Raw genomic sequence first — 26,169 nt, 5'->3', positions numbered from 1 at the left:
GCTGGGACAGGAGATCACACACTGTATTATTATTACTGAGAGACAGGCTCACTGTCTGTTCCTCAGGCTGGGACAGGAGATCACACACTGTAGTATTATTATTGAGAGACAGGCTCACTGTCTGTTCCTCAGGCTGGGACAGGAGATCACACACTGTATTATTATTATTGAGAGACAGGCTCACTGTCTGTTCCTCAGGCTGGGACAGGAGATCACACACTGTATTATTATTATTGAGAGACAGGCTCACTGTTCCTCAGGCTGGGACAGGAGATCACACACTGTATTATTATTATTGAGAGACAGGCTCACTGTCTGTTCCTCAGGCTGGGACAGGAGATCACACACTGTATTATTATTATTGAGAGACAGGCTCACTGTTCCTCAGGCTGGGACAGGAGATCACACACTGTATTATTATTATTGAGAGACAGGCTCACTGTTCCTCAGGCTGGGACAGGAGATCACACACTGTATTATTATTATTGAGAGACGGGCTCACTGTCTGTTCCTCAGGCTGGGACAGGAGATCACACACTGTAGTATTATTGAGAGACGGGCTCACTGTCTGTTCCTCAGGCTGGGACAGGAGATCACACACTGTATTATTATTATTGAGAGACAGGCTCACTGTCTGTTCCTCAGGCTGGGACAGGAGATCACACACTGTATTATTATTATTGAGAGACAGGCTCACTGTCTGTTCCTCAGGCTGTGACAGGAGATCACACACTGTATTATTATTATTGAGAGACAGGCTCATTGTCTGTTCCTCAGGCTGGGACAGGAGATCACACACTGTATTATTATTATTGAGAGACAGGCTCACTGTCTGTTCCTCAGGCTGGGACAGGAGATCACACACTGTATTATTATTATTGAGAGACAGGCTCACTGTCTGCTCCTCAGGCTGGGACAGGAGATCACACACTGTATTATTATTATTGAGAGACAGGCTCGCTGTCTGTTCCTCAGGCTGGGACAGGAGATCACACACTGTATTATTATTATTGAGAGACGGGCTCGCTGTCTGTTCCTCAGGCTGGGACAGGAGATCACACACTGTATTATTATTATTGAGAGACAGGCTCACTGTCTGTTCCTCAGGCTGGGACAGGAGATCACACACTGTATTATTATTATTGAGAGACAGGCTCACTGTCTGTTCCTCAGGCTGGGACAGGAGATCACACACTGTATTATTATTATTGAGAGACAGGCTCACTGTTCCTCAGGCTGGGACAGGAGATCACACACTGTATTATTATTATTGAGAGACAGGCTCGCTGTCTGTTCCTCAGGCTGGGACAGGAGATCACACACTGTATTATTATTATTGAGAGACAGGCTCACTGTTCCTCAGGCTGGGACAGGAGATCACACACTGTATTATTATTATTGAGAGACAGGCTCACTGTTCCTCAGGCTGGGACAGGAGATCACACACTGTATTATTATTATTGAGAGACGGGCTCACTGTCTGTTCCTCAGGCTGGGACAGGAGATCACACACTGTATTATTATTATTGAGAGACGGGCTCACTGTCTGTTCCTCAGGCTGGGACAGGAGATCACACACTGTATTATTATTATTGAGAGACGGGCTCACTGTCTGTTCCTCAGGCTGGGACAGGAGATCACACACTGTATTATTATTATTGAGAGACAGGCTCACTGTTCCTCAGGCTGGGACAGGAGATCACACACTGTATTATTATTATTGAGAGACAGGCTCGCTGTCTGTTCCTCAGGCTGGGACAGGAGATCACATACTGGGCTGCCAGTTCAACTGAGTTCCCTCCTCCCTCTCCCAGTAGGATTGGGACCCGTTGTGATTCTGGCAGGTGTGGGAACTCTGGGACTAGATTTCTGAGTTTAGGGAAGAATGTTTCTCTAATCCCAGAGTATCTGTCACAGTGCAGTAGGAAGTGCACCTCTGTCTCTATTTCTCCCTGCTGGCAGTGGGAGCACAGCCTGTCCTCTCTGGGCAGCCAGGTCTGCCTGTGTCCAGTGTGAATGTCCGGGCTGTGGTCACTGAACCTGTCCTCTCTGAACAGCCAGGTCTGCCTGTGTCCAGTGTATGTGTCCAGGCTGTGGTCACTGAGCCTGTCCTCTCTAGACAGCCAGGTCTGCCTGTGTCCAGTGTGTGTCCAGGCTGTGGTCACTGAGCCTGTCCTCTCTAGACAGCCAGGTCTGCCTGTGTCCAGTCTGTGTGTCCAGGCTGTGGTCACTGAGCCTGTCCTCTCTGGGCAGCCAGGTCTGCCTGTGTCCAGTGTGTGTGTCCAGGCTGTGGTCACTAAGCCTGTCCTCTCTGGACAGCCAGGTCTGCCTGTGTCCAGTGTGTGTGTCCAGGCTGTGGTCACTGAACTGAATATTCGGCTAGTGTGTGTTGTCTGTTTAGGGTTCTGTAGCATTCCAGTTTGTGTTGTGTTTGTGTGTGTGTGTCCCAGTGTGTGAGATATTGCTGTTTGATCTGTGCTGTGATGTGGTGGAGTCTGGGTTGTGGTGCTCTAGCAGTGCTGTCCTGAGGCTGGTTGTGTGTTGTGTGTGTTGTGCCGTGATGTGGTGGAGTCTGTGTTGTGGTGCTCTAGCAGTGCTGTCCTGAGGCTGGTTGTGTGTTGTGTGTGTTGTGCCGTGATGTGGTGGAGTCTGGGTTGTGGTGCTCTAGCAGTGCTGTCCTGAGGCTGGTTGTGTGTTGTGTGTGTTGTGCTGTGATGTGGTGGAGTCTGGGTTGTGGTGCTCTAGCAGTGCTGTCCTGAGGCTGGTTGTGTGTTGTGCTGTGATGTGGTGGAGTCTGAGTTGTGGTGCTCTAGCAGTGCTGTCCTGAGGCTGGTTGTGTGTTGTGTGTGTTGTGCTGTGATGTGGTGGAGTCTGGGTTGTGGTGCTCTAGCAGTGCTGTCCTGAGGCTGGTTGTGTGTTGTGTGTGTTGTGCTGTGATGTGGTGGAGTCTGGGTTGTGGTGCTCTAGCAGTGCTGTCCTGAGGCTGGTTGTGTGTTGTGTGTGTTGTGCTGTGATGTGGTGGAGTCTGGGTTGTGGTGCTCTAGCAGTGCTGTCCTGAGGCTGGTTGTGTGTTGTGTGTGTTGTGCTGTGATGTGGTGGAGTCTGGGTTGTGGTGCTCTAGCAGTGCTGTCCTGAGGCTGGTTAGTGTCGGTGTGGCTCAGGTCGGTGAGCCTCAGGACCAGCTGGCTCAGGGGGCTCTGTTTTGGGCTCAGCTCGTGTGTCTGTGTGTGAGGCAGTGTTGTGTGTCTTGTGTTGTTGCAGTGCTGTCCTGAGGCTGGTTGTGTGTTGTGTGTGGCTCAGGTCAGTGAGCCTCAGGACCAGCTGGCTCAGGGGGCTGTGTTTTGGGCTCAGCTCGTGTGTCCGTGTGTGAGGCAGTGTTGTGTGTCTTGTGTTGTTGCAGTGCTGTCCTGAGGCTGGTTAGTGTCGGTGTGGCTCAGGTCGGTGAGCCTCAGGACCAGCTGGCTCAGGGGGCTCTCTCTCTTGCTCTCTCCAGTGTGTGTGTGTGTGTGTGTGTGTGTGTGTGTGTGGTGACCCCTCTCTCTCTCAGTGCGGTGTCAGTGTCCAGTGTGTGTGTGTGTGTGGTGACCCCTCTCTCTCTCAGTGCGGTGTCAGTGTCCAGTGTGTGTGTGTGGTGACCCCTCTCTCTCTCTCTCTCTCTCTCTCCCTCTCTCTCTCTCTCTCTCTCTCAGCCCCCGGAGCAGCCCGGAGATCTGGCACCTCCCCCTAATCCCACTCCCCCTCCCGGGACATCATCCGGGCCCGAGCCAGGCCGAGCCTTCAGCTGACCCGGAGACACCGGGAGCAGGAGGGAGACAGGAGAGAGGAGAGAGAGGAGAGATCGGCAGTACAGAGGAGAGAGAGAGAGGAGAGGAGAGGAGAGCGCTCCTCCGGCCATATTCCCTCTCGGCTAATTCAGATCATCGCGGGATCCGAACAGCATCCCAGTGAAATACCACGATCCCGACCCGCCCGGGGCTGCGATCCCCACGGAGACGGATTTCTGCAGCCGGAGAGCGACTCCCGTTGTGTTATTGTGACTCGGTCTGTTTCACCACAAGCCCACCCCTCCTCCTCTCCCCTCCGGCTCCCCGGCTCCTTCGCCTGCTGCCGGGAAGAGGACGGAGAGATCCCGACAGGAGCGGGTCAGGGCTCGGCGGCGGAGGCCCGGAGCGGAGAGAGAGAGACAGCCGGACGGACCAGGGGGCCGGACCGGGGGGCAGGAGCGGGGGGCGGGAAGGAGGGACTGAGGGCAACGGCGAGATTTGCTAGTGGAAAAAAAACCGAGACCTTTTTTTTTTTAAATTATTGTTCGTCTTCGTCGCTGCCGTTTCGATTGGTGATCTTTAACGAGTACTGCCGGAGCAATACTACTACTACTACTACTACCACTAGTAATACTAGTAATAATAGGACTACTACCACTAGTAATACTAGGACTACTAGTCGTGCTCCCGGTGTTTGTCACACGAGCCGGCGGGGGCGGGGAAGACTGTGTTTGAAACACGAAAACAAAGCCGCGCCGCACGCTTGCCGCGTCTCGGAGAAACTCTCCGGAGCGGGAGGTTTCCGGGATTTTATTGACAAAACAGTTTAAAACAAACAAACAAACAAACAAACAAACTTAGAGACGCAGCCGGGGCTCGCGAGCGCGGCCGTTAACGGCCGAAACGGGAGGAAAACAAACAAACAAACAAACAAACAAACAAACAAACAAACAAACAGGCGGGAAGGCGAGAGAAAACCACGGCACCCGACACGGGGCCGCTCGTCGTGCGTGTCCGTGTCCGTGTCCGTCCTCGTCCTCGTCCGTGTGAGCCCCCCTGCCCGCCCCGGCACCATGCTGGCCACCCTGGCCGCCGGCTCCCTCTTCTTCCCCGGCCTGTTCGTGCTGAGCAAGCGCTGCCTCCGGCACCTGCCCGCCCTGCGCTGGGGCGAAGCGGACGCCGTGATAGTGTCTGCCAGGTGAGCGAGAGACGGGTTAGAGAGGGGTTAGTACACACACACTGACTGACTGGACTCGCTGAGAGAGAGAGAGGGGGGTTAGTACACACACACACTGACTGACTGGACTCGCTGAGAGAGAGAGACGGGTTAGTACACACACACTGACTGACTGGACTCGCTGAGAGAGAGAGAGGGGTTAGTACACACACACTGACTGACTGGACTCGCTGAGAGAGAGACGGGTTAGTACACACACACTGGCTGACTGGACTCGCTGAGAGAGAGAGAGGGGTTAGTACACACACACTGACTGACTGGACTCGCTGAGAGAGAGAGACGGGTTAGTACACACACACTGACTGACTGGACTCGCTGAGAGAGAGAGGGGGGGTTAGTACACACACACTGACTGACTGGACTCGCTGAGAGAGAGAGAGGGGGGTTAGTACACACACACACTGACTGACTGGACTCGCTGAGAGAGAGAGAGAGAGAGAGGGGTTAGTACACACACACTGACTGACTGGACTCGCTGAGAGAGAGAGAGGGGTTAGTACACACACACTGACTGACTGGACTCGCTGAGAGAGAGAGAGAGGGGTTAGTACACACACACTGACTGACTGGACTCGCTGAGAGAGAGAGAGGGGGGTTAGTACACACACACACTGACTGACTGGACTCGCTGAGAGAGAGACGGGTTAGTACACACACACTGACTGACTGGACTCGCTGAGAGAGAGAGAGGGGTTAGTACACACACACTGACTGACTGGACTCGCTGAGAGAGAGAGAGAGAGGGGTTAGTACACACACACTGACTGACTGGACTCGCTGAGAGAGAGAGACGGGTTAGTACACACACACTGACTGACTGGACTCGCTGAGAGAGAGAGGGGGGTTAGTACACACACACTGACTGACTGGACTCGCTGAGAGAGAGAGAGGGGGGTTAGTACACACACACACACTGACTGACTGGACTCGCTGAGAGAGAGAGAGAGAGAGAGGGGTTAGTACACACACACTGACTGACTGGACTCGCTGAGAGAGAGAGAGGGGTTAGTACACACACACTGACTGACTGGACTCGCTGAGAGAGAGAGAGAGGGGTTAGTACACACACACTGACTGACTGGACTCGCTGAGAGAGAGAGAGGGGGGTTAGTACACACACACACTGACTGACTGGACTCGCTGAGAGAGAGAGAGAGAGAGAGGGGTTAGTACACACACACTGACTGACTGGACTCGCTGAGAGAGAGAGAGGGGTTAGTACACACACACTGACTGACTGGACTCGCTGAGAGAGAGAGAGAGGGGTTAGTACACACACACTGACTGACTGGACTCGCTGAGAGAGAGAGAGGGGGGTTAGTACACACACACACTGACTGACTGGACTCGCTGAGAGAGAGACGGGTTAGTACACACACACTGACTGACTGGACTCGCTGAGAGAGAGAGAGGGGTTAGTACACACACACTGACTGACTGGACTCGCTGAGAGAGAGAGAGAGAGGGGTTAGTACACACACACTGACTGACTGGACTCGCTGAGAGAGAGAGACGGGTTAGTACACACACACTGACTGACTGGACTCGCTGAGAGAGAGAGGGGGGGTTAGTACACACACACTGACTGACTGGACTCGCTGAGAGAGAGAGAGGGGGGTTAGTACACACACACACTGACTGACTGGACTCGCTGAGAGAGAGAGAGAGAGAGAGGGGTTAGTACACACACACTGACTGACTGGACTCGCTGAGAGAGAGAGAGGGGTTAGTACACACACACTGACTGACTGGACTCGCTGAGAGAGAGAGAGAGGGGTTAGTACACACACACTGACTGACTGGACTCGCTGAGAGAGAGAGAGGGGGGTTAGTACACACACACACTGACTGACTGGACTCGCTGAGAGAGAGACGGGTTAGTACACACACACTGACTGACTGGACTCGCTGAGAGAGAGAGAGGGGTTAGTACACACACACTGACTGACTGGACTCGCTAAGAGAGAGAGAGAGAGGGGTTAGTACACACACACTGACTGACTGGACTCGCTGAGAGAGAGAGAGAGAGAGAGAGGGGTTAGTACACACACACTGACTGACTGGACTCGCTGAGAGAGAGAGAGACGGGTTAGTACACACACACTGACTGACTGGACTCGCTGAGAGAAAGAGAGGGGTTAGTACACACACACTGACTGACTGGACTCGCTGAGAGAGAGAGAGAGGGGTTAGTACACACACACTGACTGACTGGACTCGCTGAGAGAGAGAGACGGGTTAGTACACACACACTGACTGACTGGACTCGCTGAGAGAGAGAGACGGGTTAGTACACACACACTGACTGACTGGACTCGCTGAGAGAGAGAGAGGGGTTAGTACACACACACTGACTGACTGGACTCGCTGAGAGAGAGAGAGGGGGGTTAGTACACACACACTGACTGACTGGACTCGCTGAGAGAGAGAGAGAGAGGGGTTAGTACACACACACTGACTGACTGGACTCGCTGAGAGAGAGAGAGAGGGGTTAGTACACACACACTGACTGACTGGACTCGCTGAGAGAGAGAGAGAGGGGTTAGTACACACACACTGGCTGACTGGACTCGCTGAGAGAGAGAGAGGGGGGTTAGTACACACACACTGACTGACTGGACTCGCTGAGAGAGAGAGAGAGAGGGGTTAGTACACACACACTGACTGACTGGACTCGCTGAGAGAGAGAGAGAGGGGTTAGTACACACACACTGACTGACTGGACTCGCTGAGAGAGAGAGAGAGAGGGGTTAGTACACACACACTGACTGACTGGACTCGCTGAGAGAGAGAGAGACGGGTTAGTACACACACACTGACTGACTGGACTCGCTGAGAGAGAGGGGGGTTAGTACACACACACTGACTGACTGGACTCGCTGAGAGAGAGAGAGAGAGGGGTTAGTACACACACACTGACTGACTGGACTCGCTGAGAGAGAGAGAGAGAGGGGTTAGTACACACACACTGACTGACTGGACTCGCTGAGAGAGAGAGAGACGGGTTAGTACACACACACTGACTGACTGGACTCGCTGAGAGAAAGAGAGGGGTTAGTACACACACACTGACTGACTGGACTTGCTGAGAGAGAGAGAGAGGGGTTAGTACACACACACTGACTGACTGGACTCGCTGAGAGAGAGAGACGGGTTAGTACACACACACTGACTGACTGGACTCGCTGAGAGAGAGAGAGGGGTTAGTACACACACACTGACTGACTGGACTCGCTGAGAGAGAGAGAGGGGGGTTAGTACACACACACTGACTGACTGGACTCGCTGAGAGAGAGAGAGAGAGGGGTTAGTACACACACACTGACTGACTGGACTCGCTGAGAGAGAGAGAGAGGGGTTAGTACACACACACTGACTGACTGGACTCGCTGAGAGAGAGAGAGAGGGGTTAGTACACACACACTGACTGGACACTCCAGTACATTAACACTGCACTGAGAGAGAGAGGGGTTAATACACACACACTGACTGGACACTCCAGTACATTAACACTGCACTGAGAGAGAGAGGGGTTCATACACACACACTGACTGGACACTCCAGGACATTAACACTGCACTGAGAGAGAGAGGGGTTCATACAGACACACTGACTGGACACTCCAGTACATTAACACTGCACTGAGAGAGAGGGGGGTTAATACAGACACACTGACTGGACACTCCAGGACATTAACACTGCACTGAGAGAGAGGGGTTAATACACACACACTGACTGGACACTCCAGTACATTAACACTGCACTGAGAGAGAGAGGGGTTAATACAGACACACTGACTGGACACTCCAGGACATTAACACTGCACTGAGAGAGAGAGGGGTTAATACAGACACACTGACTGGACACTCCAGTACATTAACACTGCACTGAGAGAGAGAGGGGTTAATACAGACACACTGACTGGACACTCCAGTACATTAACACTGCACTGAGAGAGAGGGGGGTTAATACAGACACACTGACTGGACACTCCAGTACATTTAGATCTGCTCTCTCTGTCTTTATCCAGGCTGGTTTCGTCCATCCAAGCCATCATGGCGTCGACAGCTGGTTACATCATTGCCACTTCCTGCGATGACATCATCGAGGACCAGTGAGTACCCCGATGACATCACTCTCCTCTTGCCCTCGAGTTTTTATTGTCCTGTTAAAGACGCGCTGCTGGGAGGGTCCTGGTTATCCTGGACAGGACACACTACTGTGCACAGAGAGGGGTGGGAGTGTGGAACAAGCTGATACCCTGACTTCTCTCAGGATGCAGCTGGGTGAGACACTGAGATTAATTAACTACTAACTACCAAGCTAAACAGGCACATTGGCCTCTTGTGATCAGTAACCTTTCTTGAGCTTTTTTAACTCCTGACTGTCTGTCACCAGCCCACTGGGATCAACTCGCCCATCCCTGTACAACACAGAGCCTGAGAGAGTCAGGGCCTGACCAGTCACACACACACACCAGCCCCACTGAGCACGTCTGGGATCAGCTCGCCCATCCCTGTACAACACAGAGCCTGAGAGAGTCAGGGCCTGACCAGTCACACACACACACCAGCCCCACTGAGCACGTCTGGGATCAACTCGCCCATCCCTGAACACAGAGCCTGAGAGAGTCAGGGCCTGACCAGTCACACACACACACCAGCCCCACTGAGCACGTCTGGGATCAACTCGCCCATCCCTGTACAACACAGAGCCTGAGAGAGTCAGGGCCTGACCAGTCACACACACACACCAGCCCCACTGAGCACGTCTGGGATCAACTCGCCCATCCCTGTACAACACAGAGCCTGAGAGAGTCAGGGCCTGACCAGTCACACACACACCAGCCCCACTGAGCACGTCTGGGATCAACTCGCCCATCCCTGTACAACACAGAGCCTGAGAGAGTCAGGGCCTGACCAGTCACACACACACCAGCCCCACTGAGCACGTCTGGGATCAACTCGCCCATCCCTGTACAACACAGAGCCTGAGAGAGTCAGGGCCTGACCAGTCACACACACACCAGCCCCACTGAGCACGTCTGGGATCAACTCGCCCATCCCTGTACAACACAGAGCCTGAGAGAGTCAGGGCCTGACCAGTCACACACACACACCAGCCCCACTGAGCACGTCTGGGATCAACTCGCCCATCCCTGTACAACACAGAGCCTGAGAGAGTCAGGGCCTGACCAGTCACACACACACACCAGCCCCACTGAGCACGTCTGGGATCAACTCGCCCATCCCTGTACAACACAGAGCCTGAGAGAGTCAGGGCCTGACCAGTCACACACACACACCAGCCCCACTGAGCACGTCTGGGATCAACTCGCCCATCCCTGTACAACACAGAGCCTGAGAGAGTCAGGGCCTGACCAGTCTCACACACACCAGCCCCACTGAGCACGTCTGGGATCAACTCGCCCATCCCTGTACAACACAGAGCCTGAGAGAGTCAGGGCCTGACCAGTCACACACACACACCAGCCCCACTGAGCACGTCTGGGATCAACTCGCCCATCCCTGTACAACACAGAGCCTGAGAGAGTCAGGGCCTGACCAGTCTCACACACACCAGCCCCACTGAGCACGTCTGGGATCAACTCGCCCATCCCTGTACAACACAGAGCCTGAGAGAGTCAGGGCCTGACCAGTCACACACACACACCAGCCCCACTGAGCACGTCTGGGATCAACTCGCCCATCCCTGTACAACACAGAGCCTGAGAGAGTCAGGGCCTGACCAGTCACACACACACACCAGCCCCACTGAGCACGTCTGGGATCAACTCGCCCATCCCTGTACAACACAGAGCCTGAGAGAGTCAGGGCCTGACCAGTCACACACACACACCAGCCCCACTGAGCACGTCTGGGATCAACTCGCCCATCCCTGTACAACACAGAGCCTGAGAGAGTCAGGGCCTGACCAGTCACACACACACCAGCCCCACTGAGCACGTCTGGGATCAACTCGCCCATCCCTGTACAACACAGAGCCTGAGAGAGTCAGGGCCTGACCAGTGTCCTCATGTACAGCCTGCTGTATGTGGATTAATACTGTCTGTAAACCTCAGCAGCTAAAGATGTGTTTGGTCATAAATTCTCCTAGTTGCACAGGTATGAAAAGCACAGACATCACAGCCTGACACGTGTCTTCGAGTTCACTGCAGTCTGAGTCTCCGTCTCTTCCTCTGCCTCTGCCTTAACATCAACCTTTTGTCCTTCTTAATCTAATTAGATCCCAACCTAATTAGCTTATGCGAATGAAATCCACAGTGTTAAGGGATTGTAATCCTTTGTGTCTCCATTAGCCTCTCTCAGTGCAGTGTTAATGTACTGGAGTGTCCAGTCAGTGTGTCTGTATTAACCCCTCTCTCTCTCAGTGCAGTGTTAATGTCCTGGAGTGTCCAGTCAGTGTGTCTGTATTAACCCCTCTCTCTCAGTGCAGTGTTAATGTACTGGAGTGTCCAGTCAGTGTGTGTGTATTAACCCCTCTCTCTCTCAGTGCAGTGTTAATGTACTGGAGTGTCCAGTCAGTGTGTGTGTATTAACCCCTCTCTCTCTCTCAGTGCAGTGTTAATGTACTGGAGTGTCCAGTCAGTGTGTCTGTATTAACCCCTCTCTCTCTCAGTGCAGTGTTAATGTACTGGAGTGTCCAGTCAGTGTGTGTGTATTAACCCCTCTCTCTCTCAGTGCAGTGTTAATGTACTGGAGTGTCCAGTCAGTGTGTGTGTATTAACCCCTCTCTCTCTCAGTGCAGTGTTAATGTACTGGAGTGTCCAGTCAGTGTGTGTGTATTAACCCCTCTCTCTCTCTCAGTGCAGTGTTAATGTACTGGAGTGTCCAGTCAGTGTGTGTGTATTAACCCCTCTCTCTCTCAGTGCAGTGTTAATGTACTGGAGTGTCCAGTCAGTGTGTGTGTATTAACCCCTCTCTCTCTCAGTGCAGTGTTAATGTCCTGGAGTGTCCAGTCAGTGTGTCTGTATTAACCCCTCTCTCTCAGTGCAGTGTTAATGTACTGGAGTGTCCAGTCAGTGTGTCTGTATTAACCCCTCTCTCTCTCAGTCCAGTGTTAATGTACTGGAGTGTCCAGTCAGTGTGTGTGTATTAACCCCTCTCTCTCTCAGTGCAGTGTTAATGTACTGGAGTGTCCAGTCAGTGTGTGTGTATTAACCCCTCTCTCTCTCAGTGCAGTGTTAATGTACTGGAGTGTCCAGTCAGTGTGTCTGTATTAACCCCTCTATCTCTCAGTGCAGTGTTAATGTACTGGAGTGTCCAGTCAGTGTGTCTGTATTAACCCCTCTCTCTCTCAGTGCAGTGTTAATGTACTGGAGTGTCCAGTCAGTGTGTCTGTATTAACCCCTCTCTCTCTCAGTGCAGTGTTCATGTACTGGAGTGTCCAGTCAGTGTGTCTGTATTAACCCCTCTCTCTCAGTGCAGTGTTAATGTACTGGAGTGTCCAGTCAGTGTGTCTGTATTAACCCCTCTCTCTCTCAGTGCAGTGTTAATGTACTGGAGTGTCCAGTCAGTGTGTGTGTATTAACCCCTCTCTCTCTCAGTGCAGTGTTAATGTACTGGAGTGTCCAGTCAGTGTGTGTGTATTAACCCCTCTCTCTCTCAGTGCAGTGTTAATGTACTGGAGTGTCCAGTCAGTGTGTGTGTATTAACCCCTCTCTCTCTCAGTGCAGTGTTCATGTACTGGAGTGTCCAGGCTATGACTGTGTCTGTATTAACCCCTCTCTCTCTCAGTGCAGTGTTCATGTACTGGAGTGTCCAGGCTATGACTGTGTCTGTATTAACCCCTCTCTCTCTCTGTTTCGTAGACACTGGCTGACCAGCTCCTACATCCTCTTCGCTGTACCTTACTTCATCTATGATATCTATGCCATGTTCATGTGCTACTGGCACAAGCTGCAGGTCAAAGGTCATGGCTCTGGCCCAGGCACACTAACGACAGCTCTGCGGAGCTACTTGCGCCGAGAGTTTCTCATGGTGCTGCATCACGTTGTCATGGTGACCGTCTGCTTCCCCGTCTCTGTGGTAACTGGGCTCTGTCACATTCAACTAACTGTAGTATCTGCATGGCTGATAGTCTCTCTCTCTGACTAGACCTGTCTCTCTCAGTGTCTGTATGAACCCCCCTCTCTCTCTCAGTGCAGTGTTAATGGGGAACTGCAACATTTTTTGTTTGGTGTGAGAAAGAATTAGTAACTTGTAAAACCTCCAAATTCCACAACAAACTAGACAGCATTTACAGGTACGCGCAGCGCCATGTTCTGTGATTCAGAATCACGCAGCAGAACAGCTGGCGATGTGCTGCTTCCCTTTTACACTGTAAACAAGCAGGATTGTTTTAATCCAACAGACATATTACTTTCGATTTCAACACGGTTTTGCCGACTAATACTGTTTACTTGTTACCTCGTTGGTGAAATATCTCCTGCACGAACTGTACGTATTCGCTCATATATTGCAGTTCATCAGTCAGTACAGGGACTAGTGAGCAAGAATGGCTGCTTCACATCACAGTACACCAGTCAGTACAGGGACTAGTGAGCAAGAATGGCTGCTTCACATCACAGTACATCAGTCAGTACAGGGACTAGTGAGCAGGAAGGGCTGCTTCACATCACAGTACACCAGTCAGTACAGGGACTAGTGAGCAAGAATGGCTGCTTCACATCACAGTACACCAGTCAGTACAGGGACTAGTGAGCAAGAATGGCTGCTTCACATCACAGTACATCAGTCAGTACAGGGACTAGTGAGCAGGAAGGACTGCTTCAAATCACAGTACACCAGTCAGTACAGGGACTAGTGAGCAAGAATGGCTGCTTCACATCACAGTACACCAATCAGTACAGGGACTAATGAGCAGGAATGGCTGCTTCACAACAGTACACCAATCAGTACAGGGACTAGTGAGCAGGAAGGATTGCTTCACATCACAGTACATCAGTCAGTACAGGGACTAGTGAACAGGAACGGTCGCTTCACATCACAGTACACCAGTCAGTACAGGGACTAGTGAGCAGGAAGGGCTGCATCACATCACAGTACACCAGTCAGTACAGCGTCTAGTGAGCAGGAATGTCTGCTTCATATCACAGTACACCAGTCAGTACAGGGACTAGTGAGCAGGAAGGGCTGCATCACATCACAGTACACCAGTCAGTACAGCGTCTAGTGAGCAGGAATGTCTGCTTCATATCACAGTACACCAGTCAGTACAGGGAATAGTGAGCAGGAAGGGCTGCTTAACATCACAGTACAGCAGGCAGTACAGTGTCTAGTGAGCAGGAATGTCTGCTTCATATCCCAGTACACCAGTCAGTACAGGGACTAGTGAGCAGGAGAAGCTGCTTCACATCACAGTAAATCAGTCAGTACAGGGACTAGTGAGCAGGAAGGGTCGCTTCACATCACAGTACACCAGTCAGTACAGGGACTAGTGAGCAGGAAGGGCCTCTTCACTTTACAGTACAGGGACTAGTGAGCAGGAAGGGCCTCTTCACATCACAGTACAGGGACTAGTGAATAGGAAGGGTCACTTCACATCACAGTACATCAGTTAGTACAGGGACTAGTGAGCAGGAAGGGTTGCTTCACATCACCGTACACCAGTCAGTACAGTGACTAGTGAGCAGGAAGGGTCGCTTCACATCACAGTACATCAGTCAGTACAGGGACTAGTGAGCAGGAAAGGTCGCTTCACATCACCGTACATCAGTCAGGACAGGAACTAGTGAGCAGGAAAAGCTGCTTCACGTCACAGTACATCAGTCAGTACAGGGACTAGTGAGCAGGAAACGCTGTGATTTTGTGAATACATGGTGACTTACAGCACTTTCACAAAGGTCACAAATTTTCTGCTGAATTCGAAATTTGTCAATTTTTCCCAAAACGTCAATGAATTTTGACGAGCTTTACAAACCAGACTGAGAAACAGGGAAGGCAGTTCTCCTTTAATCTTCCTAACTGAGTGTCCAGTCAGTGTTTAACCCCTCTCTCTCTCTCTCTCTCTCTCTCTCTCTCTCTCTCTGTCTGTCTGTCTGTCTGTCTGTCAGTTCTGGCGTCAGGGAAGGGGAGACTACTTCCAGGGCTGCATGTTCCTGGCAGAGCTCAGCACGCCCTCTGTCTGCCTGGGGAAGATCCTGATCCAGGTGAGAGTCCGGGTCAAATGGGGAACCGGGCCAGACCCTGTCCTCCTGTGTCTGGATTCAGGGGAAAGCTTGTTTCACACCCCCACCACCCTTTGTGTACAGTAGAAAGTAGAGCCTCCTGCCCTGAGCAGAGGGTCTCATCCAGTAGTGTAGTGGGACTGCTGTGTTTCAGGGGGCTGGAGTGGGTCTCTCCTGTGTGATGTAGGGGGGCTGGAGTGGGTCTCTCCTGTGTCCAGGGGGGCTGGAGTGGGTCTCTCCTGTGTGCAGGGGGCTGGAGTGGGTCTCTCCTGTGTCCAGGGGGGCTGGAGTGGGTCTCTCCTGTGTCCAGGGGGGCTGGAGTGGGTCTCTCCTGTGTGCAGGGGGGCTGGAGTGGGTCTCTCCTGTGTCCAGGGGGCTGGAGTGGGTCTCTCCTGTGTGCAGGGGGCTGGAGTGGGTCTCTCCTGTGTGCTGCAGGGGGCTGGAGTGGGTCTCTCCTGTGTGCTTCAGGGGGCTGGAGTGGGTCTCTCCTGTGTGCTTCAGGGGGCTGGAGTGGGTCTCTCCTGTGTGCTTCAGGGGGCTGGAGTGGGTCTCTCCTGTGTGCAGGGGGCTGGAGTGGGTCTCTCCTGTGTGCTTCAGGGGGCTGGAGTGGGTCTCTCCTGTGTGCTTCAGGGGGCTGGAGTGGGTCTCTCCTGTGTCCAGGGGGCTGGAGTGGGTCTCTCCTGTGTGCTTCAGGGGGCTGGAGTGGGTCTCTCCTGTGTGCAGGGGGCTGGAGTGGGTCTCTCCTGTGTGCTGCAGGGGGCTGGAGTGGGTCTCTCCTGTGTGCAGGGGGCTGGAGTGGGTCTCTCCTGTGTGCTTCAGGGGGCTGGAGTGGGTCTCTCCTGTGTCCAGGGGGGCTGGAGTGGGTCTCTCCTGTGTGCTTCAGGGGGCTGGAGTGGGTCTCTCCTGTGTCCAGGGGGGCTGGAGTGGGTCTCTCCTGTGTGCTTCAGGGGGCTGGAGTGGGTCTCTCCTGTGTGCTTCAGGGGGCTGGAGTGGGTCTCTCCTGTGTGCAGGGGGCTGGAGTGGGTCTCTCCTGTGTGCAGGGGGCTGGAGTGGGTCTCTCCTGTGTGCTGCAGGGGGCTGGAGTGGGTCTCTCCTGTGTGCAGGGGGCTGGAGTGGGTCTCTCCTGTGTGCTTCAGGGGGCTGGAGTGGGTCTCTCCTGTGTCCAGGGAGCTGGAGTGGGTCTCTCCTGTGTCCAGGGGGGCTGGAGTGGGTCTCTCCTGTGTGCAGGGGGCTGGAGTGGGTCTCTCCTGTGTGCTTCAGGGGGCTGGAGTGGGTCTCTCCTGTGTGCTTCAGGGGGCTGGAGTGGGTCTCTCCTGTGTCCAGGGGGCTGGAGTGGGTCTCTCCTGTGTGCAGGGGGCTGGAGTGGGTCTCTCCTGTGTGCTGCAGGGGGCTGGAGTGGGTCTCTCCTGTGTGCAGGGGGCTGGAGTGGGTCTCTCCTGTGTGCTTCAGGGGGCTGGAGTGGGTCTCTCCTGTGTCCAGGGGGGCTGGAGTGGGTCTCTCCTGTGTGCTGCAGGGGGCTGGAGTGGGTCTCTCCTGTGTGCTGCAGGGGGCTGGAGTGGGTCTCTCCTGTGTGCAGGGGGCTGGAGTGGGTCTCTCCTGTGTGCTTCAGGGGGCTGGAGTGGGTCTCTCCTGTGTGCTGCAGGGGGCTGGAGTGGGTCTCTCCTGTGTGCAGGGGGGCTGGAGTGGGTCTCTCCTGTGTGCTTCAGGGGGCTGGAGAGGGTCTCTCCTGTGTGCTGCAGGGGGCTGGAGAGGGTCTCTCCTGTGTGCTGCAGGGGGCTGGAGAGGGTCTCTCCTGTGTGCAGGGGGCTGGAGTGGGTCTCTCCTGTGTCCAGGGGGGCTGGAGTGGGTCTCTCCTGTGTGCAGGGGGCTGGAGTGGGTCTCTGCTGTGTGCTGCAGGGGGCTGGAGTGGGTCTCTCCTGTGTGCAGGGGGCTGGAGTGGGTCTCTCCTGTGTGCTGCAGGGGGCTGGAGTGGGTCTCTCCTGTGTGCTGCAGGGGGCTGGAGTGGGTCTCTCCTGTGTGCAGGGGGCTGGAGTGGGTCTCTCCTGTGTGCAGGGGGCTGGAGTGGGTCTCTCCTGTGTCCAGGGGGCTGGAGTGGGTCTCTCCTGTGTGCTGCAGGGGGCTGGAGTGGGTCTCTCCTGTGTGCAGGGGGCTGGAGTGGGTCTCTCCTGTGTGCTGCAGGGGGCTGGAGTGGGTCTCTCCTGTGTGCTGCAGGGGGCTGGAGTGGGTCTCTCCTGTGTGCTGCAGGGGGCTGTGGAGAGGCTGCAGATCTCTGTGTGTGTGTGTGAGAGGCAGGGTTAGTGAGCACTTGTTTGCACAGTCACTGCAACCCAAACACCTGCTCCTGTTCCTAATATAGGAGCAGGATACTTGCACCTGGGTGACAGTGATCCCACTGTCCTGCTCTCCCTCCTCCTGACCCTTACTATCCGGCTTATACAGGGGAATCTGGGGCTCCTGTCTCTGTACACACCTGCGCCGGCTTTTATAAGAGACTCTGGGGCTCCTGTCTCTGTACACACCTGCACTGGCTTTTATAAGAGACTCTGGGGCTCCTGTCTCTGTACACACCTGCGCCGGCTTTTATAAGAGACTCTGGGGCTCCTGTCTCTGTACACACCTGCACCTGCTTTTATAAGAGACTCTGGGGCTCCTGTCTCTGTACACACCTGCACCTGCTTTTATAAGAGACTCTGGGGCTCCTGTCTCTGTACACACCTGCACTGGCTTTTATAAGAGACTCTGGGGCTCCTGTCTCTGTACACACCTGCACCGGCTTTTATAAAAGACTCTGGGGTGATTGTCTCTTGAAAAACATGTGTTTGTTACTTTATGTGGCTGTTTCACTTCCTGCTGTGCTTCTATTTTTACTTTTCACCTGGAGAAGATTATGAGCTCAAACCTCTCTGGGCTTTTCTTTAATTAGATGAGCCATTTATGTTTAATTGAGCTCATGTACTCTCAGTGCAGTGTTAATGTACTGGAGTGTCCAGTCAGTGTGTGTGTATTAACCCCTCTCTCTCTCAGTGCAGTGTTAATGTACTGGAGTGTCCAGTTAGTGTGTGTGTATTAACCCCTCTCTCTCTCAGTGCAGTGTTAATGTACTGGAGTGTCCAGTCAGTGTGTGTGTATTAACCCCTCTCTCTCTCAGTGCAGTGTTAATGTACTGGAGTGTCCAGTCAGTGTGTGTGTATTAACCCCTCTCTCTCAGTGCAGTTTTAATGTACTGGAGTGTCCAGTTAGTGTGTGTGTATTAACCCCTCTCTCTCAGTGCAGTGTTAATGTACTGGAGTGTCCAGTCAGTGTGTGTGTATTAACCCCTCTCTCTCTCTCTCTCAGTGCAGTGTTAATGTACTGGAGTGTCCAGTCAGTGTGTCTGTATTAACCCCTCTCTCTCAGTGCAGTGTTAATGTACTGGAGTGTCCAGTTAGTGTGTGTGTATTAACCCCTCTCTCTCTCAGTGCAGTGTTAATGTACTGGAGTGTCCAGTCAGTGTGTCTGTATTAACCCCTCTCTCTCTCAGTGCAGTGTTAATGTACTTGAGTGTCCAGTCAGTGTGTGTGTATTAACCCCTCTCTCTCTCAGTGCAGTGTTAATGTACTGGAGTGTCCAGTTGGTGTGTGTATTAACCCCTCTCTCCCCCAGTGTCCAGTCGGTGTGTGTATTAACCCCTCTCTCTCTCAGTGTCCAGTTGGTGTGTGTATTAACCCCTCTCTCCCCCAGTGTCCAGTCGGTGTGTGTATTAACCCCTCTCTCTCTCAGTGTCCAGTCGGTGTGTGTATTAACCCCTCTCTCCCCCAGTGTCCAGTCGGTATGTGTATTAACCCCTCTCTCCCCCAGTGTCCAGTCGGTGTGTGTATTAACCCCTCTCTCTCTCAGTGTCCAGTCGGTGTGTGTATTAACCCCTCTCTCCCCCAGTGTCCAGTCGGTATGTGTATTAACCCCTCTCTCCCCCAGTGTCCAGTCAGTGTGTCTGTATTAACCCCTCTCTCTCTCAGTGCAGTGTTAATGTACTGGAGTGTCCAGTCAGTGTGTGTGTATGAACCCCTCTCTCTCAGTGCAGTGTTCATGTACTGGAGTGTCCAGTCAGTGTGTCTGTATTAACCCCTCTCTCTCTCAGTCCAGTGTTAATGTACTGGAGTGTCCAGTCAGTGTGTGTGTATTGACCCCTCTCTCTCTCAGTGCAGTGTTAATGTACTGGAGTGTCCAGTCAGTGTGTCTGTATTAACCCCTCTCTCTCAGTCCAGTGTTAATGTACTGGAGTGTCCAGTCAGTGTGTCTGTATTAACCCCTCTCTCTCTCAGTGCAGTGTTAATGTACTGGAGTGTCCAGTCAGTGTGTGTATTAACCCCTCTCTCTCAGAGCAGTGTTAATGTACTGGAGTGTCCAGTCAGTGTGTGTGTATTAACCCCTCTCTCTCTCTCAGTGCAGTGTTAATGTACTGGAGTGTCCAGTCAGTGTGTGTATTAACCCCTCTCTCTCAGAGCAGTGTTGATGTACTGACCTGTCTCTCTCTCTGTCTCTCTGCAGTATAAGCAGCAGCACACCCTGCTGCACAAGGTGAACGGCGCCCTGATGCTGGTCACCTTCTTCCTGTGCCGGATCCTGCTCTTCCCATACCTGTACTGGGCCTACGGCCGCCACGCGGGGCTGCCTGTGTACCTGGTGCCCGCCTCCCTGCCCTGGCACTGCAACCTGGGGGCCGCGCTGCTCATGGCCCCGCAGGTGTACTGGTTCACGCTCATCTGCCGGGGGGCTCTTCGGCTGTTCCGCCCGCGGGCCCGCGCGGGCTCCCCCCCGCCCGGCCTCGCCCCGCCCTCCCCCTCCTCCTCCTCCTCCTCCTCCTCCTCCTCGCTGCCCTCGCCCTGCGGGCACGCCCAGGCGCCCGGCTGGGGGAAGGACTGTGAGCACAACAACGCCAACGGGTACAGCGCGCTGGACAGAGAGGACACGACCCACTGAGAGAGAGGGGTTAATACACACACCGACTGGACACTGGGAGTGAGAGGGGTTAATACACACACACTGACTGGACACTGGGGGAGAGAGGGGTTAATACACACACCGACTGGACACTGGGGGAGAGAGGGGTTAATACACACACTGACTGGACACTGGGGGAGAGAGGGGTTAATACACACACCGACTGGACACTGGGGGAGAGAGGGGTTAATACACACACCGACTGGACACTGGGGGAGAGAGGGGTTAATACACACACCAACTGGACACTCCAGTACATTAACACTGCACTGAGAGAGAGAGGGGTTAATACACACACACTGACTGGACACTCCAGTACATTAACACTGCACTGAGAGAGAGAGAGGGGTTAATACAGACACACTGACTGGACACTCCAGTACATTAACACTGCACTGAGAGAGAGAGGGGTTCATACACACACACTGACTGGACACTCCAGTACATTAACACTGCACTGAGAGAGAGAGGGGTTAATACACACACACTGACTGGACACTCCAGTACATTAACACTGCACTGAGAGAGAGAGGGGTTAATACAGACACACTGACTGGACACTCCAGTACATTAACACTGCACTGAGAGAGAGAGAGGGGTTAAAACACACACACTGACTGGACACTCCAGTACATTAACACTGCACTGAGAGAGAGAGAGGGGTTAATACACACACACTGACTGGACACTCCAGTACATTAACACTGCACTGAGAGAGAGAGGGTCTGAGATATGATTGTATTAGTTTTGAAACACTACATATGTATAAAGTAGGAGTTTCCTGTGTATATGGGTTAGTCTGGACAGGTTAGCTGTAGATTTCTGAACAATTGGAACAGAATTTTTGTTTTAACTGTTATTCTTTATACTTAGTGCATTTTCTGACAGGAGATTTTATGAGGGAGTTTTTATTATGGAAGAAAAGATGATATACTTTGGTCTATTCTGCTTATTGTCTCCTGTTTCTCATAACACATGTAGCAGGACTGGAGACACAGAAAGTTCCTCAGTGATAAACACACACAGCAGGACAGGTTGACACAGTGAGAGAGAGAGGAGATCACAGAGACTCCCTCAGTAATAAACACACACAGCAGGACAGGAGACACAGTGAGAGAGAGAGAGGAGATAACAGAGACTCCCTCAGTAATAAACACACACAGCAGGACAGGAGACACAGTGAGAGAGGAGATCACAGACTGCCTCAGTAGTAAACACACTCCGCAGGACAGGAGACACAGTGAGAGAGAGGAGATCACAGACTGCCTCAGTAATAAACACACACAGCAGGACAGGAGACACAGTGAGAGAGAGGAGATCACAGAGAATCCCTCAGTAATAAACACACACAGCAGGACAGGAGACACAGTGAGAGAGGAGATCACAGACTGCCTCAGTAGTAAACACACTCCGCAGGACAGGAGACACAGTGAGAGAGGAGATCACAGACTGCCTCAGTAGTAAACACACTCCGCAGGACGGGAGACACAGTGAGAGAGATGATGAGGGATCAGGTCGGAGGAGTGGCTCACTGGGAGTCGATGGGAGACACAGTTCCCTGGACCAGAGCCGGACTCCTGTGTCTCTGCTCGGATCGGCTGTAGCCTCCTGTCCCTCTTGCTCCTTTTCCTTGGACTCTCCCGGAGTTGGAGTCCAGAGCTTGACCACTGACCAGCGCCAGTTCTCCTCTGCGCTGGCCGAGCTTGACCACTGACCACTGACCAGCGCCAGAGTCCAGTTCTCCTCTGCGCTGGCTGAGCTTGACCACTGACCACTGACCAGCGCCAGAGTCCAGTTCTCCTCTGCGCTGGCTGAGCTTGACCACTGACCACTGACCACTGCAGGGGAGTGACCCCGGACCCTCTGGATGCTCAGGATGACCACAAGGAAGACTCCCTCCCAGAGGAACTGGACAGTGTCTGGCTCGGACCAGGAGTGGACACAGACACACTGACCCCTCCAGGAGCAGGACTGGACAGCCCTGCTGCAGACACACTGACCCCTCCAGGACCAGGACTGGACAGCCCTGCTGCAGACACACACTGACCCCTCCAGGACAGGACTGGGCACAGACACACTGACCCCTCCAGGACCAGGACTGGACAGCCCTGCTGCAGACACAGTGACCCCTCCAGGACAGGACTGAGCACAGACACACTGACCCCTCCAGGACAGGACTGGACAGCCCTGCTGCAGACACACTGACCCCTCCAGGACAGGACTGGGCACAGACACACTGACTCCTCCAGGAGCAGGACTGGACACAGACACACTGACCCCTCTAGGACAGGACTGGACACACTGACCCCTCCAGGACAGGACTGGACACAGACACACTGACCCCTCCAGGAGCAGGACTGGACACAGACACACTGACCCCTCCAGGACAGGACTGGACACACTGACCCCTCCAGGACAGGACTGGACACAGACACACTGACCCCTCCAGGACAGGACTGGACACACTGACCCCTCCAGGACAGGACTGGACACAGACACACTGACCCCTACAGGACAGGACTGGACACCCCTGGCCTGCCATCTTGTCCTGACTGCTGAACTTGGAGTCACTTGAATTTGTCTGATGGAATGACTCTTCTTCCTGTACTGTACCTCTGTATGTTTACGGATCTGTTGTGGGGTTACGGATACACAGTCGGGGTCACCACTGCCGTCAGGTGACCTGACCCCTCACACCTCGACCACTGGCACTAACCCCTCCTCTCGCCACCCCTATAACCTCCCCTTCTCACCACAAGGTGGTGCAGCCCAATGCAGGCTCTGCATGGGCAATGAAGGCAAACGGACTATTCCATTTCCCCGGGGGGGGCAGGGCAGGGCAAGATCTGTAAAAAAAATCTGTCAAATTAATGTCTTGTAATAGGTGCTGGGGCCAGACTGACTTGGCTCTCACTGATTTATTGATGACACACCCCTCAGCATGCACTGAGAGAGAGGGGTTCATACACACACACTGACTGGACACTCCAGTACATTAACACTGCACTGAGAGAGAGAGGGGTTCATACATACACACTGACTGGACACTCCAGTACATTAACACTGCACTGAGAGAGAGAGGGGTTCATACATACACACTGACTGGACACTCCAGTACATTAACACTGCACTGAGAGAGAGAGGGGTTAATACACACACTGACTGGACACTCCAGTACATTAACACTGCACTGAGAGAGAGGGGGGTTCATACAGACACACTGACTGGACACTCCAGTACATTAACACTGCACTGAGAGAGAGAGAGGGGTTAATACAGACACACTGGACACTCCAGTACATTAACACTGCACTGAGAGAGAGAGGGGTTAATACACACACTGACTGGACACTCCAGTACATTAACACTGCACTGAGAGAGAGAGAGGGGTTCATACACACACACTGACTGGACACTCCAGTACATTAACACTGCACTGAGAGAGAGAGAGGGGTTAATACAGACACACTGACTGGACACTCCAGTACATTAACACTGCACTGAGAGAGAGAGAGGGGTTAATACAGACACACTGGACACTCCAGTACATTAACACTGCACTGAGAGAGAGAGGGGTTAATACACACACTGACTGGACACTCCAGTACATTAACACTGCACTGAGAGAGAGGGGTTAATACAGACACACTGACTGGACACTCCAGTATATTAACACTGCACTGAGAGAGAGAGGGGTTAATACACACACACTGACTGGACACTCCAGTACATTAACACTGCACTGAGAGAGAGAGGGGTTAATACACACACACTGACTGGACACTCCAGTACATTAACACTGCACTGAGAGAGAGAGAGGGGTTAATACAGATACACTGACTGGACACTCCAGTACATTAACACTGCACTGAGAGAGAGAGGGGTTAATACAGACACACTGACTGGACACTCCAGTACATTAACACTGCACTGAGAGAGAGAGGGGTTAATACACACACACTGACTGGACACTCCAGTATATTAACACTGCACTGAGAGAGAGAGAGGGGTTAATACAGACACACTGACTGGACACTCCAGTACATTAACACTGCACTGAGAGAGAGAGAGAGGGGTTAATACACACACACTGACTGGACACTCCAGTATATTAACACTGCACTGAGAGAGAGAGAGGGGTTAATACAGACACACTGACTGGACACTCCAGTACATTAACACTGCACTGAGAGAGAGAGAGAGGGGTTAATACAGACACACTGACTGGACACTCCAGTACATTAACACTGCACTGAGAGAGAGAGGGGTTAATACACACACTGACTGGACACTCCAGTACATTAACACTGCACTGAGAGAGAGAGGGGTTAATACACACACTGACTGGACACTCCAGTACATTAACACTGCACTGAGAGAGAGAGGGGTTAATACACACACACTGACTGGACACTCCAGTATATTAACACTGCACTGAGAGAGAGAGAGGGGTTAATACAGACACACTGACTGGACACTCCAGTACATTAACACTGCACTGAGAGAGAGAGGGGTTCATACACACACACTGACTGGACACTCCAGTACATTAACACTGCACTGAGAGAGAGAGAGAGAGGGGTTAATACAGACACACTGACAGACCCATGTCATTGAATAAACCCAAGAACTAAATAGAAATTATTTCCCTGTTTAGTAAACCACTTACATGCGGTGTGAGCCCGAGTTTAGGAAGAGTATTAAAACAATGTACTGTATATCTCAGTATTTATTTACTTATTTATTTGTCTATTTAATGATTTATTTAAGTTCCCTGTACATGTACAGTATATATATTTCTATATCTGCTCCTGCTTGCTGTTTTCTGCGATATTAAAGCTGTATTGTTAATGTAATAACAATTTGCAACAATATACTCTGAACAGAATGGCTGTCTGCTGTCTGAGAGTCCTGTCTGGGGGTGGAGGAGACCTGCAACACACTGACGACTGACCAGGGAGACAGTGTGACACACTGACTGACACAGGAGACAGTCCGACACACTGACGACTGACCAGGGAGACAGTCTGACACACTGACGACTGACCAAAGAGCCAGTCTGACACACTGACTGACACAGGAGACAGTCTGACACACTGACAACTGACCAGGGAGACAGTCTGACACAGGAGACAGTCTGACACACTGATGACTGACTAGAGAGACAGTCTGACACACTGACTGACACTGGAGACAGTCTGATACACTGACTGACACAGGAGACAGTCTGACACACTGACAACTGACCAGGGAGACAGTCTGACACACTGACTGACACAGGAGACAGTCTGACACACTGAGACTGACCAGAGAGACAGTCTGACACACTGACGACTGACCAGAGAAACAGTCTGACACACTGACTGACACAGGAGACAGTCTGACCAGGGAGACAGTCTGGCACACTGACAACTGACCAGGGAGACAGTCTGACACACTGATGACTAACCAGAGAGACAGTCTGACACACTGACTGACACAGGAGTGTCTGAGACACTGACGACTGACACAGGAGACAGTCTGACACACTGACACAGCAGACAGTCTGAGACACTGACTGACACAGGGAGACAGTCTGACACAGGAGAGTCTGAGACACTGACGACTGACCAGGGAGACACACTGACTGACACAGGGAGACACACTGACACAGGAGACAGTCTGACACACTTACTGACACAGGAGAGTCTGACACACGAGACAATCTGACACACTGACTGACACAGGAGAGTCTGACACACTGACTGACACAGGAGACTGTGTGACACTGACAGGTGATCACACAGTGAGAGAAAGCCAGGTGAACACACAGGGAGAGAGAGAGGCAGGTGAACACATACACACAGGAAGAGAGAGACAGGTGAACACACAGGGAGAGAGAGAGAGGCAGGTGAACACACACAGGGAGAGAGAGAGAGGCAGGTGAACACACACAGGGAGAGAGAGACAGGTGAGCACACACACACACACAGGGAGACAGAGAGACAGGTGAGCACACA

The 26,169-nt window shown here is 52.7% G+C and overlaps 1 protein-coding gene across 1 annotated transcript; it reads left to right on the top strand.

The window, feature by feature from the left end:
- The first annotated feature begins 3,778 nt into the window (after nt 1-3,778).
- LOC148834065 (ceramide synthase-like) lies at nt 3,779-25,056 on the top strand. Its single transcript, XM_088917060.1, has 5 exons — nt 3,779-4,962; nt 9,032-9,115; nt 12,833-13,049; nt 15,077-15,172; nt 19,718-25,056. Exons 1-5 carry the CDS (start codon nt 4,838-4,840, stop codon nt 20,147-20,149), a joined length of 954 nt encoding a protein of 317 aa, XP_088773186.1. The 5' UTR covers nt 3,779-4,837; the 3' UTR covers nt 20,150-25,056.
- Nucleotides 25,057-26,169: the final 1,113 nt, after the last annotated feature.

Source organism: Atractosteus spatula, chromosome 5 (genome assembly GCF_055471065.1).
Source record: "Atractosteus spatula isolate fAtrSpa1 chromosome 5, fAtrSpa1.hap1, whole genome shotgun sequence".
NCBI lineage: Eukaryota > Metazoa > Chordata > Actinopteri > Semionotiformes > Lepisosteidae > Atractosteus > Atractosteus spatula.
The sequence above is the reverse complement of the archived record's forward strand: the minus strand, read 5'-3'. Positions and strand labels throughout refer to the sequence as shown.

Bases quoted from the DNA above. Each gene is read 5' to 3' on its own strand.
- LOC148834065 (XM_088917060.1), top strand. From the start codon at position 4,838: ATGCTGGCCACCCTGGCCGCCGGCTCCCTCTTCTTCCCCGGCCTGTTC. The intron at 9,116-12,832 runs GTGAGTACCCCG...TCTGTTTCGTAG, and splicing joins GATGACATCATCGAGGACCA to ACACTGGCTGACCAGCTCCT. The intron at 13,050-15,076 runs GTAACTGGGCTC...TCTGTCTGTCAG, and splicing joins TCTGCTTCCCCGTCTCTGTG to TTCTGGCGTCAGGGAAGGGG.